Here is a 17500-nt window from a genome sequence, read left to right as displayed (position 1 = left end):
ATGTACCCTTCATGTGGAGTCCCAGGCTACTTCTTCCAACATTCACGTCGTCCAATGGGTGAGGCGCACCATTCAAAGAAGATTATTTCTGAAAACATGACGTGGAATTCCTCTCACCCCTTGTATGCCATGGTGACACTGTTTTGCTGATTATTGAGAAAGTAAAGTGAATGTTCCTAAACAGTTATTTACAGATTATCGTATGTACTTTTTAATAGCATATTTAAAAAAAAAAGTTTTAAAAAGAAATTATGAAACAAAATATTTCCCTATCATGATTTTTCCACCTCTGATAGGTAATAGTAGTAGTAACAGTAGTAGTAGTAGTAGTAGTAGTAGTAGTAGTAGTAGTAGTAGTAGTAGTAGTAGTAGTAGTAGCAGTAGTAGTTACAGTAACAACAATAACATAATAATAATAATAATAATAATAATAATAATAATAATAATAATAATAATAATAATAGCAATAGCAATACCACCACCAACAACAACAACCACAACAGCCCCAGTAAAGAACGCGTGAGTCAGTTGATCAAGCCACGCACGACACCTACCAGCGGGTGAGCGAGCACGCGGTCATCACACCTGCCACCTGCTCACCTTGGTGCAGCGCATCCCGGCCAGCACGGGCGAGTGAGGTAACCCGGCTTTCCCTTACAGGGGGTGATAATAATATGCAAATGCCCCGCCTTCCTTCCCTACTCCTGCTCCACCCTAACCCAGATGCATTTTGTTCCTTCCCACCTTACTTTCTCTCCCCTCCCCCCAAGGATGCAGGTAAACACCGGGGAAAAGTACGCAATGGTTTAGCAATGCCACTAGGGAAAGTACGAGTAGCAGCACCAGACCACCAGTATATGAACACTGCATCTTAAGTAGAGGGGTAAATGTACCTACAAGGGTTCAGCAACGCCTTTAGATGGAATTTTAAATACTGAGAAAGAATACAAAAATAGCGGGCTCACACACACACACACACACACACACACACACACACACACACACACACACACACACACACAGAGAGAGAGAGAGAGAGAGAGAGAGAGAGAGAGAGAGAGAGAGAGAGAGAGAGAGAGAGAGAGAGAGAGAGAGAGAGAGAGAGAGAAAAAGAGAGAGAGAATAATAGTCCTTTAAATCACATATACTCACAATCTCTCTCTCTCTCTCTCTCTCTCTCTCTCTCTCTCTCTCTCTCTCTCTCTCTCTCTCTCTCTCTCTCTCGCCAGGCCGGTTAGGGAGGCAGAGGAAGGGGAGGGAGTCTAAACACCTGCATCATCACAGGTGTTTCGCACACGTGTCGCATAATGGAGGAGGAGGATGAAGAGGAGCAAGAGGAGGAGGAGGAGGAGGAGGAGGAGAAGGAAGATGATAGCGAGCACTTGTATGAAGGTACGAGAAATTAATAGGAAGAAGAATAGGGAGAGAGTAGAACAGTAAAAGATATAAATAATAAATAAATAAATAAATAAATAAATAAATAAATAAATAAAATGAATAACTATTCTCATATTGTATAAACAGGAATGAGCAACTTTCTTACGATACAGGAAAAGAACACTTACAACTTTTTAGACTTTTTTGCACTAATATCTCCTGAATTGTTCTTTAGACTAGAAAAGACGAAATTAACCTCCTTTTCGCTTTTTTGCTTGTGTCCCCATGCAAGCAATATTTTTTTGTCTACGATACTCTGAAGGTTAATAAAAAGACGACCATAACAGTGAAAGTGTTAATAGCGTCCTGTTTGTCTGCCTATCCATAAACCTTTTTTTTTTTTCTATTATAATGTTTAGGTTCGAAAACAGAGTCTAATTAAAACTTCCAAGATCACATCTATCAGCATCTTGAAGTCCCTTTCCTCCCGAGAATATCCATCCTCTCTTCATTTAATTCAAGTCTGATTCTGAGTTACCCAATAGTTTGGTGTTCCCTATGCACACTTGCTCCTCTTTACTCTGTTGTGTTGATTATGTACACGCAATGGAAAGGAATATCCGGGTGCGTCTTGTACTTGGCGCCAACCCAAACTCAGAAAAGGAGGAGGAGGAGGAGATGATGATGATGATGATGATAAGAAGAAAAATAAGAGTAATTACAGCAAATAATAACAAGTACAACAACAACAACAACAACAACAACAACAATAAACAAACAAATAAACAAACAGCAACGAGGAGGGGGAAGAATAGGGAGAAAAATGACAAAGAAGAAGATGATGATGATGATGAAGGAGGAGGAGGAGGCGAAGGAAAAAAAATAATTCTACGAATTATCACGACAGTGAGTCATGAGCCTTAATTTACTCATTGCTCACCAGTGCTGGCCTTCATTACAGCCACGGATAGTCAGTCGCCACCACTTGAACTTCCATTGGCAAAGCAGCCGCTCCCTTCCCCAAGCTGTTGCTGCTACAACCATGAGGAAGCCTCCAATAATTTCCACCTTTCGTTTTTACCTCATCTCGCTCATGCCACCCACGCTCAGGTTTCATCATCACCCTCCCCTCTATCCACACACACACACACACACACACACCATCACCATCACTACCACCATCCCTGCCAATCTGTTCTCTTCACGGAGAATGTAATATGCATGAGCCGTACATACGTAACCCACACAATTCCCTCTTTGCAGATTCCTTTACGTACTGACAAACAACTTTTTTTTTCCCCTCTCCCTTAGCCTTCACTGGTCCCTTTCTATAAAAGAGAAGATTAATAGCAACTCGCTGCTAACTGCGCGCCTTTAACTCAGGTTGTTTTTTTAAGTACTACGAGGTTCACAGCGTCATCTTTCTAACTACGTAGTCGTCTGTCTTCCTCCGCGACGCCATGGCATTTCCCAGTCCTCCGATCTTAAATCTGTGCCCGTATTTACAAGTGCTTTGGGTGCTCATGGGGATTGTTTTCAAAGGCCATTGAAATGACAAGTCATGTTCACACAGGTGTTTTTCCTGTGAGTTATGCAGAATTCTTGTTTAACTATCACTATGTTATGAGAACGGCTTTAAAAAAAATTTTTTAATACCTTCCACTGTACAGTCTGTTAAAAGTAGCGGAGATTATGACGTGGAGGCGTTTGAGAATGCTGTCCCTGGTTTTGGGTGAACCACTACGGGTCAACGACTGGAAGGCTCACATTCGTACTCTTGACAGCCAGTTTAGATATGAAGAAAATAAGAAAAATAAAAATGAAAAATAAGCAATAGTACTTTTTTTTTTTTTTTTTTTTTTTGTATACTTGCTCCCTCTGCCGCACGCGCTTCAAATCATCAGGCTGGATTCGATGGCCCGCCACAGGCAAACAAACAGCATGGCCACATTGTTGTTTGGATCGTATTAACTGCAAGCCACTTCACATAATTAGTGTTTGATCGACTCTCATTTTCCGCGCACCTCTTCCATCTCAGCTACCCATTTCTCCCTGTTTCGCGGCTCGTCTCTTCTTTTTTTTATGTACTGTAGCCAGTGACTAGAATTTTTCGGTGATTTCCACAAAGAACTCACGTCTTTGAGCTTTCTTTCTATCTTGTTTATACTTTGAAATTTTTTTTTTTTTTTTTTTTTTGAGTGGTCGACGTCAAGTTACGGCTTTTGGTTGTCTTTTTTTTCTTTTATGCAGTAGCTGTTTGTTTTGCCTTCCTTGGAACTCTCGCGCGATAGCGAAACTTTCACTCGTAATAGATGCAAAGCCTAACACAGAAATACTTAACGACCTAAAAACATTGATAGATAGATGAATAATAATAAAACTCCAAATTTACATCTCCGGTAGGTGTTTTGTCATATTTGTTGAGTGTTGTTTGTACTTTCGCTTAAAAGTTTTAGTAACAATTGCTTTATAAGTACTGGCAGTGATAATCGTAATATATGTGCATAAACGGGCATTTTTTGGGCCAATCAAGTTAAGACACAGGGCGTGTACATGACTGGGAACCTGTGAAAATGAGAAAATAACAGAAAACGAGCCACTGAAACGGGAGACTACAACAAAGCTACATAGTACTCGACCACTGGCTACACGTGAACAAACCTACCGACACATATACCACTTAACACCAGTGAAACCTAGTCAAGAGACCGACCTTTTCTCTTTCTCTTACTCTCTTTGCTCTTTTTTCTCGCAGTTTGTAAATGTTCCGGGCGATAAGCAAACAACGGGAATGGAAAATCAGGGAAACTAGTTGAGCGAGAGAAAAATGCGGAGGTGACAATCTTACTGCCGACCGACAATGACAAACACACACACACACACACATCTTACGTGGTGAAATACTTTTCCCGGTAATTTTACACGTTTCCACTAAGCTGCATAATACGCTGTTATCTTTCAATTCTGAGATTCAGAGAGAGAGAGAGAGAGAGAGAGAGAGGAAGGCTGAATATTTCACGGTAAATAAGTGGTCGAACAGCGGGTCACCACCAATACAAACACTAAAATCCGGGACGGGTCTTCGGTCACATTACTCAAGACAGACAAGAAAAGAAAATCTGATATTCGTACACTTCCATCCACCACCTCAGGGCCGCCCCTCCCTAAACACAGAACACGCGCTGTGCGTTGGGGTTCATCTTCCATGGGGAGCCACATTTTGCGCGAGGGGGACGCATTTACGCATATGCGGAGCTACCGTGAGGAGCGCGTAGAGCACGAAGTCAGGTCGAAGGAGAGAAAAGAGAACTATGATCTGACCGCGCATTTATTAATCTCAGTTTGAAGCTATTTTTATCTAATATTTATTTATTTATTTCAGGTTATTTATTTATTTATCTATTTTTTTTTATTTGACTCATACAGCCAAACTACTGTATCTTTACTTACAATACATTTGTTACTACTAACAAAGGTTGTCAAGTTAAATGGCATGTTGTCATACGGTCATTTTGTACTTATGATACATTTGGTATGGGGAGAGATGGAGGGGGCTCCAAATAAAATTTCGCTTAGGGCTCCATTTTGGTCAGAGACGGCCCTCATACTTCGTCTCTATTTCCACAATTAAACAAAACTGAGACACTTTTCCTTACTTTTCTTCGGCGTCTGACAGCGGAATATTCCACACCTTGCAACCTCTATTTGCTCATAAACGCAGCTGTAAAACACCAGTCAATCTTCACGTCACTCACGTTTCACGCAGCACAACACAAGCATGCCACGTATGCACACACTCACTTGCACACTTACACACAGTACACATACACAACACTAGGCATATTGTCACCACAGTCAATACCAGTTACAGAGGGCACATGGGCCTACCTGTGAATCTCGGCACAAAATCACAATTCCTTCACGCCGGTGTGGGCAGCGGGACAGTAACAGCAAGTGGAGAACAGACGTCCACGCAAGGCAACAAATATACACACTATTCCGCCGGCAAGCACTCGTGTACAATCCCGCCTCAGCGATGGGTCAGCACTTTTATGAAAACGCGAGTAGCGCAGCAGCCACCTGTCTCGCTCGTCGTCAACAGCCAGACTGACCCCTCCCTCCCAGGACCTCCCTCCACGCGCACCTAAGCCATGCTCGCCGACCCTCCCTCACCACTCTCGCCCTTCCTGCCTCCCTCCCTCCCCTAGTCACCTTGCTCGTTGCCTGGCTCCCTTCTTTCATCATTCACCTTGTTTAACCCTGCCGCAGACTCGTGGCCAAGGACGCGTGTGAGAAGATCGAGAGTAAGGTCCTGCACTCGTTTTTCTTTCGGTTCCTTCACCTCAAACACGTACGCACGCACGAACAGGGACACACGCTCAGCCGCGGCCTCAAGGAGCCTGCAAAGCGACGCTAGCCTTCACTGTAACTTAGCAACCACCGCCGTGTGTGTGTGTGTGTGTGTGTGTGTTTGTGTGGGTGTGTTTAGTTTCCACATGAGAAGCACGTCATTCCAGTTATACACCAATGAACGTTTCAAGAATAACAATTTATACAGCATATAACAGTTCTGTGTAAAAGACGTAAAGCCACTCTAGTTCTAAACATGTATTGATATTTCCCTTTTCAATCACTGATACTATAAGACGATGGAAAACTGTGAAGACAGCGTTCAGGAACTTATTATAAAAGAGCGAAGTTACAACTTGACCCCAGCATTTGCAAGGTGGAGAAAATACGAATGAAAACAAGTAGAGTTTAGTGTAGAAGAAATGTATGCAAATAACAAATTAAGATCAGTAACCATAAAACGAACAGGAGAAAACAGCAAGAGATGAAGCACTGCGGTGAAATTAAAGATTGAAAGAAGTCATTTCACGGAGACAAACTGATGAGATTAGATTAGCTTTTGATTCTATTTTCCTCAGAAACGCAGTGCAGGTGGAGGCCTTACACTGACAAGACGTACTTCACATTCCATTACTCCTCGTACAGAACATATCTGCAATACACAGTAAAGGCACCGAAAGAGAGTTTACCTGACCACCAACACAATGGCGATGAGGCTCCGCAGAGTTAACACTTGGGAGGGAAAGCACCACGCTCCACACCCCTTCCGCCTCCCAGCACCATCATCACACTACATCACCAAGAAGCCTTAATCTGTCACTAAGAATCATGTCGTCGGTATATATATATATATATATATATATATATATATATATATATATATATATATATATATATATATATATATATATATATATATATATATATATATATATATATATATATATATATATATATCTGCCCGTTTAACATCGGCAATTCTTACCTGTCTCATCGGCTAGATATCCCTTCATTCTGATCATTTTCAACCTCATATATATGCACAAGAGAGAGAGAGAGAGAGAGAGAGAGAGAGAGAGAGAGAGAGAGAGAGAGAGAGAGAGAGATACATATGCAATGATGTAGATAAGGATTATATGACGTGATGTAGCGGGTGGCATTGACAGCTTTGTTTTTATGTAAATATGTTCGGTTCCTCCGGCAACAGTCGACACGCCACGCCATCACTTTCAGCGGTATGACACGTACCTATCTTCTAGCTTTTTGCTGGCGCGGTCAAGTCGAAGTTCAAACAAAAGGTCAAGATGGGTAAAGTAAACGTATGTTTTCGAAATGAGTCAAGGCTATGCTGTTGTTGCTGCTGCTACTACTACTACTACTACTACTACTACTAATAATAATAATAATAATAATAATAATAATAATAATAATAATAATAATTACTTATTTATCTATGTACTTTTTATTTCATTTACCTATTCCTATTTTTCAATAATGTTAACTGGATGAAAAATACTATGTATCTGATGTAATTCCGCTGCATGCACCCATAGAGTACCAGTCAGCAGTGCGCACACATGAAAAAAAAAATATATAATAAATAATAATAATAATGATAATAATAATAATAATAATAATAATAATAATAATAATAATAATAATAATAATAATAATAATAATAATAATAATAATAGTAATAATAATTTGGAGTAGTGTTGAATTCAGCGCCCGTATTTTGAAACGCTCAAGGCACTCTGAGGAAACCATTTTCAAAGGTCACAAGGATTAGTCCAGTTGGGTTCTCATAAATGCATTGCCCATTCATGATACATAATCCTTGTTCAGCTCTCTTGAATCATGAAAACAATGAAAATAAAAGACCCTAATGTTTTCTATTGAAGACTGTTCTGTATAGCAAAACAAGCACCAACACTTTTACATTATTTTAGCTATTATTAGCAAATCGCTCAACTTCCACATTCAAGCATCCCCTCCCATCTGATTTCAGACACAATTCTTACCCACACATAAACACAACCTTCCCCCCACTAAAGGTGGATTTTGAGAGGGTGTTAATTCCCTCTCACCAATCAACACTTGTGCTCACAGACGCCACATATTTCTATGATCTAAAATTCAGGATGATTATCTCCGTTCATTTGATAGTTTACGGGGTAAGGTTTTCGCTTGCTGCATTATCTAGTAACTATGATGGTTTATGTCTGTATTTAACCCTCCGGCAGCTGTTACAAAAATTTCGTGATCTTATTGAACAAGAATAAAATTGCAGACACTGAAAGATTTGATCAATTGATCGCTCAGAGAGAGAGAGAGAGAGAGAGAGAGAGAGAGAGAGAGAGAGAGAGAGAGAGAGAGAGAGAGAGAGAGAAAATACTGAGAAAAATGTTTGACTAAAGAGAAGCACAAGAAGTGGAATAAGGAAAAGGACGCCTGCTCTTAACATGAATGTAAAACTTTGCAAATTCCTTGGAAGAGTACGTGATCTAAGTCTTAGATACAAACAGCGTTGGTGTGACAAGGCATTCAAAATTCCCCTACCTTGGACACGAACCCCAATACGAGTAGTTGCAGCCACACAAGCCACCGCTCGGGATTCTGCCACTTTGAGTTCACTGGGCTCTACAGTAGAGGCCCGAGAACAAATCCTTGCAGTCAGCACCGAAATCCTAAAACATGCGTACTTGTTCATCCTTGCACGCACAAAAATAAATAAATTAATTAATCAATTAAATAAAGTAAATAGTTAAATAAATAAATAAAACTAGTACATCAAAACTTCCAGATTTGTATACTGTAAATGTGTAAACCTACGGGATCGGCCCACCAGTTTTCCCCGATCGAGCACGGCCTTACAAAAACGCGTTTTCACTCGCAAATTTATCACGAGTAGTTTTTTTTATAGAAGTATAGTGACAGTAATACAAACAAATCTGGGAGTTTTGCCATGTTCGATACGCAAAAAGAAATGAAGTGTGATGCATGTACTGGAGGGAGTCACACTGAGGAGGTTTAATTAGACTGTGAGATCTAAGACAGAATGAGATGACAAGATTACTATATTGGAGCACGATAGATGATTTTGTTTGTAAAATGAAGCTTCAAGGACAATGGATAAACACTATATTAGAAGTACTTGTGAAAAATGTTGGTGATAATATACCTAGTCAGGAAGGAGTAACTAGTGGTAGTAATAATAATGCTAGAACACGAGACAGTTGACATACATAGAAAGAATGGATGAGAATGAGATGATGAAGACAGATAAACCTCAGTTATAAAGATGAATATGATGTCTTTGATTATGATGTTTGAGCTGAGTATGGTGTCTAAAATTAAACACTAAAGAAAAGGTAATGGAGAAATAAGACACTAGATAGTAAAATTTTTTACTGTATAAACTACAGCTCTGTACTGAATGTATGAGGTGCAATCAAAAAGTTATGAGACTACGTCTATAAGACAACAAACACTGTACCTAATTTAAATTTTGCTGGCAACCCTTCAAAAAAGTTACTTTGTATAGCAATACATCACTTCTAATCCTTCAGTCACACTTGAAAAATTCCTTGCAGGTCCTGCTCCTAAAGTGTGTCAAGTATCATCTGCAATTGTAACTGGATCTTCTGAGACCATAGGATCAAAATGGTGAGTGATCAGCTTGAACTTCATCTTTTGGAAGACAAATAAGTTGTACATATCCATATCTAGTGAGCTGGAAAAGGGGAGAAGCAATGATAGGTTTGATAAGAGTAAAAATTACATTATCAATGTATCATTGTAGATGTACTGCTCATGCTCTTGGTTGCCTAGTACAGTGAAGACTGCTGTTTGGTTTATTTGATGTAGCCATGGACACAAGTTGTCAATGACATGTTGACAGAAGAATCCCTGCAAATTTTGCCACATCTCTACTTGAGTCACAATCCTGGCCATAAATTCAGTAATTACACAGTGCACATTCAAATTGGGCATGAGAATTATATGAACTGTTTTAAAGGACACACTGATAATAACAGCAACTTTCTTCATGATGATTTAATAATCCTGATGCATGGATCAGTAAATTTTTTAAATATTTCCAGTGGTTGTGCTCATGTAGGTGATTCTAACCTCTTGAGATCCTTCAGTGTGACTGCCCCTCAGAACACCTCATGATGATCTTACTTCTTTGCTGTAAGCTTGCTGTATCATTTTGAGTATCCCCGTTCCTTACTTCCTGAGTTTGACACAGAATTTTATATTTGGTCTCTGCTCAAGTTAGATGTCCATATTGAAACTGCAAATGAGCATGAGCACATGTGGTCACAAAGACAAGTGTAACACAGGTCCTGGTGATGACAGTGATATGTCACATGGAATTATTAAAGTTACAGCTTGTTTCTGCTGCAACCACAAAATTGCAACTTAATTACATCATTTGTAATGGAAAGTCTCAGAATTTTCTTCCTGCACCTTGCAAGTAAAGCTTACATAACTATATTATGAGTCACTATTCTTTGCTGAAAAAGTACACAAACACAAAATGAGATATGCATGTTACATAGGTCTTTGGCTTGGTAGATATTTTCCACTAGTCTAATTTTGCACATTACAGAGGTCTCACCTCAAGTGTTCCATGTAGGTTCATGGAAAGATGTACTTTTGTTATTCCTATGGGTCACATCTTTTTCGTCCCTCAGTGCCACACCACGTGCAAGAAAAGTGTGTTTATAAAGAGGTGTATATAATTTATGTTGCAAACAGTGTCTAAAGTTATGAAATAATGATTTTGAAGAATCTGGTTAATTTATGTGTATCTCAATGATTACTATCAGTGCAAACTTGCACACAGACACATCAGACATGGAAAAAATATTATTTATACTTTTCCTGGTATGTATATCATACACTGTGTAACAAGAGAATGTCACACAATAGCTTGACTACAAGTATTATAGCTGAGGTAGGGTGGACTAGCAAAAACTAGACATAGGAAACGGAGAAATGTGATGACTGGCCATATTTGGCGTTTCTCTAGTTTAGCCATGATGTCTTACCTACATATAGATAAGCATGGCTACCTGACTATAATACTGCCCAGCATAAGACAATCTAAAGTTTTATATGTATTCTGATAACAATGCATATTCAGTCCTAACTGCACCACACATGTAGTCATGTTAAAGATCTGGAAGGAAAGTCTCAAACAACTAACACATCATGGTACACACACACACACACACACACACACACACACACACACACACACACACACACACACACACACACACACACTACAGAAAAATAAAAAATTCATAGGATCATGCAAAAAAGACATTAAAAACTAAAAGGAAGCCATGACTATAATTCAAAGGAAAGAGCAAATTGTACATACAATGGATGGCTGCAGATGCATGAGAAAAATTGAGTCAGCAAAAGAGTTACAGCACATAAATAAAGTGATAAGAGTGAATGAGATACATACAAGATAAATGAAAAGGAAAAGCAGCAGCAAGAGCTAACAGAAAAACTACATGGACCTGGGCAGTAGTATAGGTCAAATGAGATCTACAATGATAATAAACTTTAGATAAGAGATGCAGCTGTAATTGTGGAAGTGATATAAACTAAATAAATTGAATGAATATATGAAAATTGTATTAAGAGCTGATTTAAATGGGAGTTTGCTCTTTTTTTTCTTTCTCAGAATATGCCATAGAAAAGATAAAAAGAGAGAAATAGTAATTTTGGGGAAAGTTGGAGACCTAAAAATAAGTAGTAAATTAGACAGAAAAAAAAAATTGCTCTATAAAACAATATACACTGAATATAACACAATGGGAAAGCAAAATTGGGACTAAGCACTATGTACATCAGTATATGAGGCACCTATTCAGAGAAGGTCATAAGTGCCACCAACTTCATTTAGAGCCTGGGTTATTGGAAAGGTCAAGATTTAGTGGTGCTCTAAAAATAACAATTATTTTATGTATTTTGATCACAGCAATAATAATAATAATAATAATAATAATAATAATAATAATAATAATAATAATAATAATAATAATAATAATAATAATAATAATACTTATAATAATAATAATCTATCTATTTATTTATATACCAGGCTAGCAATCACACACAAGGTATCCCAGATAAAGCACCATACATAGATCATTTATATTCTTAGTCCTGTTGACCACTGATTGAAAGAGGCAATCCCATGGACCGCCTGAATACACCCCCCCAACAGGAGCCACAGCACAGCATAGCCAGCCACACACATCCACAGCAAGGCCAAACAGCATACACTGGTTTATCCCTGCTCCTTCATAATGAGACTGTTCCCTACCCTGCACTTACTCCATCCAAAGACAACAGCAGATGCAGGATACTTCCTACAGAGTATCCCACACTCTAACTGGGTCCATATGCCAATGGGCCCTGCCAATATAATAATAATAATAATAATAATAATAATAATAATAATAATAATAATAATAATAATAATAATAATAATAATAATAATTAATAATATAATAATCATTATAATCATTATTATTATTATTATTATTATTATTATTATTATTATTATTATTATTATTATTATCATTATATTTATTATTATTATTATTATTATTATTATTATTATTATTATTATTATTATTTATTATTATTATTATTATTATTATTATTATTATTATTATTATTATTGCTAATACATCAAGAACAGTTAATTTGTTACTATCACCAGGACACACAGAACCTATTTTCATGTGTCAACAAGTTTTCCATTGTCAACAGTCACACACTGTGCCTCATGGTCTCACTTGACACATCTCTCATTGCACTCACATTTTTTTTATTTTTTTCCATGGGTTTCAACAAAGGGCTTGCCTCTTCTTCCATCACTTGTACAGTAGGGGCAGTCATTGCTATTATTGGATGAAGACATTTTCCATTTATAACAGGAAAAAAAAAGTTAATAAAATAGTGTAGAATCAAGAGACACATCTGCATGTGGCAAGCAAAGGCTAGATCAAGGTTACCCACACAACATGGGATGTGAAACTCAGTGGCTTACAAGTCTCAAATGTGCAGTGACTAGCTCATGGGGTCTAACACTTATAGTCATAACACTCACTGGCATGCCCTGCCCTTCTGTAGTGCCATTAAAGGGACAGAACCAGCCACACTGAGAGGGGGAGGGGGGATAGGATCAGCCAGTGCATTGCTCTGGGGCCCCTGGGATCTTTGGGGGGGGGCACCATTAGATCTTGGTGTGGGTGGGGGTAGGCCCCTATCTCTACCTTCACCTACTGTCTGCACGGGTGGGGGCCCTAAACTATTCCTGCATTGGCACATTTCAGTTCTCTTGGCAACCCTAGACTGAACCATTTATTCCCTTCTCTGAATACTGAAGATACAATGCATCACAGGTGAGCCACAGAGACCAGTTTTGGTTGGATTCTACAGCAATTTTCATCATGTTAGAGTTGGCTAAGGGAATAAATACACTCATGACATGTTGGCCTGTAGACATGAAAGTTAGTGCTATCTCAATTTCAATCATAGTGACATATATGACCTTCTCTGAACTGATACCTCATATGAAATTAAAATGAAAGATGAACACATTAATCACAAGAGCATCTGTGAAGTAGATTCTATAACTACAATACTCTAGCCACTATTTAGTTATGATTTTCATGGGAGCAAACAGATTGAAACAAATGAAAAGGGATGGCTACCACTAAAAATCAATGGAATAACAAGGTATTAGACTTATGAACTATCTATCAGTATACTAAGCTGAGATGATCCCCCTAACAGATAAATTTTCTTATACTAAAAAGAAAATGCATAAGTAACAAATATCTAACCAACACAACAAATTACATGAAAAATTAAGTTTTAGAAAATATAATGGACTTGATGGTTGGAATGCTTTAAAGAAGAATATCTGAGAAAAGTATATGCATAAGTTTAAGTTAGCAATAAATCTGGAAACATAACATGGCTTTGACTCAAATCCCTGTAGATTTCTGGGATAAATACAAAAGTGCTATGAATGATCATGTGTAGATTAGAGGAAACAAGGCTACAAGGAGAGCAGTGCAAATGTAATGTTATGCATCACTAAAAAGGAAAAAAAAAAAATGTATGAATATAAAAGTTAGGGCTAAAAAGAATTCACATTTCAAAATGGTTGTTAAAACCATACAACAGAGATGCAAGAATATTATAAAGAGAAATAAACAAACAACTACATTAGAGGATGCCTTAGAAGTCCATGGAGGATCAAAACTTCTGTTGATTTGAATACAAAGAATACATACATAAGAACCAATAAAAAGAATACATACAAAAGAAATATCAGATTTTGATAAAATTGTTAGATGGTCAATGCTGATGGAATGTATGGAACACTTAATATAGATACTACATAATATAATAATCACAAGAGAGGAACAGTGGCAATGAAGAGTAGATAATGTACAAATGAAAAAGCACCATCATCAAAGCCTGTTAGATATCTATTTGATAAAATAACTATCTGATTCATGGAAAGTTTACATATATTTACAAGAAAGGACAGACTAAGAGATTATGAATAAGGCAAAAGGTAGCAGTATTTTAATTGCATTAAATGCATGAAAAGGACTGATGAAAGATATCCAATCTGTATGAATGATGGAGGAAATCATAAATGTAAATCACACTAAAAAGGGAAAGGAAAATTAAAAATAAGGAAATTCTGCCTAGGCAGCAAAAAATAGAATAGATTGAAAGAAATGCTGGTGAGTGGATGAACTAACCGTACTCTATATTCTTTCAAAGAATTAATCATTCATGAAAATAAATAAACAAATGATAAAGTAAGTAAATAAATACATGAATAATAACAATGTGAATATACACACATTCAGTTTGTCTTTCATTATTGATGAGGTGTGTGTGTGTGTGTGTGTGTGTGTGTGTGTGTGTGTGTGTGTGTGTGTGTGTGTGTGTGTGTGTGTGTGTGTGTGTGTGTGTGTGCAATTCCCAGTCTCAATCATTTGTGATCACCAGCTCTTTTCCTCCTAGAGAGAGCTTAAAGCTCAGACACTAACCTATGGGTGGGGGATGGAACCTCACACACACCACAAACACATCCTCTCGTTCAAGAGGAAAGTAATCACTTTCTGCTGATGAAAATTGTGTGTGTGTGTGTGTGTGTGTGTGTGTGTGTGTGTGTGTGTGTGTGTGTGTGTGTGTGTGTGTGTGTGTGTGTGTGTGTGTGTGTGTGTGTGTCTCTCTCTCTCTCTCTCTCTCTCTCTCTCTCTCTCTCTCTCTCTCTCTCTCTCTCTCTCTCTCTCTCTCTCTCTCTCTCTCTCTCTCTTTTGCTCACTCATCTAAATCTCATTTTCTTCCAAATGCATTGGCATATCTAAAGCTCACTAAGATACTACGGAATGCTTTGTCAGTGTTAGCTTAACTGTTGTGTGAAGAACAGAGAGCTAAGACATTACAGAACTAAAAGCAAAGGCAGGATGATTAATCCATGATTCAATCAACAAACATGAACACACCAAAAAAATAACACTACAAGAAACATTTTTACACAGCATACAACAGTGATGTGCATATGTCAAAAATTTCTCAACAAATTTATGTGGGTTAGATCATTCTGTGAAATGTGGACATACCACTGAAGTACTATTGTGTGACATATTGATGGATGAAGAATTTCATATTTTCCTATAATCTCTTAATGTTTCCATCAAATATTGGAAATAACTGAACACATCTTGAGAATTACCATCTGTTATGGTCTGAGGTTTTAGTTGGTCATCATGTCTCCAAAGCAATGTTAGTGGATGGCTTCTAACGCTTCCTCATGTGAAGAGCCAAGATCTAATTTCCAACATGCTTGAGATTCAGGCACCTCACATCTTCCAACATGAGTATTGAATAACAGACACACATATTAGAAGTTTAGTTTCTGTACCCAAATATTGTTGAAAATTACAAAGACCACAAACAACTTTCTGCTATTATTAGCTTTGTTTTCTAGAGTGCTGCAAGAACTATTATGCTCAAAATAACTAATAACAGTAAATATCTGCAAGAATTCTCTTCAATTATCCTTCACTCCCCTATTCAATGTTTTCTTAAATTTCTTTTCTCTCCTCCCTATAGTAATTTTCTGTTCTCCATAACTTTTCAGTCACTCTTAGCTTTCCTTCTAGTAATGTGGCATTTCCCTTTCCACCAGCTTCTTACATTTACCCCTCATCTTTGTCAGCCTCTTCAGCTGGTCTCCCTCATCATCACAGAAGCTTGTTTGTTGTATGTTAATGTAATGGTTCCAGCTGACTGTTCCCAAGGTTCTCCATCCACTTGCATGGGAGCTTCTCGTTTCAGACAGAGCTGGAAGAAAGATTACATTAACAAGAAACAGTCATCCAATGACTATCTCTCTAATCCCTTGCTCCCTCTAGACGTGTCCTGCAAAGAGAGTAGCCATAGCAGAAGAGCCTCTACCTCGCCCTATATACTGTAAGTATTTTCTTCATTCTTATTCAAGAATGAGAGGCATCAGCTTCATTAGCACATCTTTCAACCATTCACTCTTTTACCATAACCTTCTACTTGCCAAATAACCTTCCTCTCCTTGATGTCAATCACATGTGCTTTTAACACAACACTCATTATCTCCTCAATATGGCCACACTAAGATTTTACCAATTCACCACTCCACAAAAATCTTTCATAAGTGTTTTCATCTTCCTATCCAACTGTCCCTCTCAAGATCACTCACTTTCATAGCATACACACTTGAATGCTGCACTATGCAAAGCAACTCACTAGAACATTATGTTTAAAACAAACACAATCATTTTGAATGCCAAAACAAAGAGCAGTCACAAAAAATAACTCTTCCTTATATCAATATGTCAAACACTGAATCTGTTATTCAATGCTTTGAAAAACATATGAGGGGCTAACCTAAGTTGCCATATAGTTATTTTCCCCCAGCTGATTTTTTTTTGAGACTGAAAATGAAAGTTGCTAGTTTATGGAATATGATCCTCATGTTAGCAGGAGTTCTAAAGTTGCTTGGTGCAGAATGTACAAGTGTTGGGGAATTCAGAACATAGCTAAACTTCAACAGCATACTGGTGCTGCCATTCAAAAGATAATACCGTTAATGCTGAAATGTGTGTTCCTGGAAATGCTCCATTGCTTTGAGCCCTGGAGAGACACAGACATTCACCATGTAGAGATTGCTCTCACTGATCATCCTTGATTTTATGTGACAGTAGTTTATAAGCCAGTTTTCAAAAGTTACCATTAGTTTTCAAGATAGAAAGTAATGCTTGAGACAGCCTGTTTTTTTTCATATGAAGTTCTTAGAGTTCTGGTTCTTTTGTTGTTTGCTGGATGATGATATTATGATGATGATCAAAGGTATTGTATTCCTCAATATGGGCAGGAGCAAAGGAAAGACAGTCATACATTTGTACTTTACCCAAACACAGCATCCTGCTTCGTGTACCACTTTAGATCTCTTTTAAGCAACATACAACATTCATGTAATATTCCAAACATTATTATCATCAACAAACCACTAGTGCCATTATCATGTGAGCTGCAATCGTCACAACTCACCTTGAGGGAGGAGCACTGGCCCAACCTGATAGGTTCTCCCAGGCCAACCTGCAGCTGGGCAATGTGGAGGGATGATGCTAGGCAGAACACCTCCATCAGGCCATCACTGAAGCTCTGT

The 17500-nt window shown here is 38.0% G+C and overlaps 2 protein-coding genes across 3 annotated transcripts in view; both read right to left on the bottom strand.

The window, feature by feature from the left end:
• LOC135102094 (CD109 antigen-like) overlaps positions 1–5502 on the bottom strand; it is a 113262-nt gene extending 107760 nt beyond the window's left edge. For both annotated transcript variants that reach the window (XM_064006845.1, XM_064006887.1), the window contains exon 1: positions 5266–5502. The gene's annotated coding sequence lies outside the window, so the exon portion shown is untranslated. The remainder of the gene's footprint in view (positions 1–5265) is intronic.
• Positions 5503–9122: 3620 nt separating this feature from the next.
• The window catches only part of LOC135102086 (diacylglycerol kinase epsilon-like), a 24694-nt gene continuing 16316 nt past the window's right edge, over positions 9123–17500 (bottom strand). The window contains 2 exon segments of the mRNA XM_064006822.1: positions 9123–16140; positions 17383–17500. The exon segment at positions 17383–17500 is cut by the window's right edge and continues 19 nt beyond it. Of these exon segments, the coding sequence (XP_063862892.1) occupies positions 16021–16140; positions 17383–17500 (238 nt within the window). The 3' untranslated portion in view covers positions 9123–16020.

This window comes from Scylla paramamosain, chromosome 1 (assembly GCF_035594125.1).
Source record: "Scylla paramamosain isolate STU-SP2022 chromosome 1, ASM3559412v1, whole genome shotgun sequence".
NCBI lineage: Eukaryota > Metazoa > Arthropoda > Malacostraca > Decapoda > Portunidae > Scylla > Scylla paramamosain.
The sequence above is the reverse complement of the archived record's forward strand: the minus strand, read 5'-3'. Positions and strand labels throughout refer to the sequence as shown.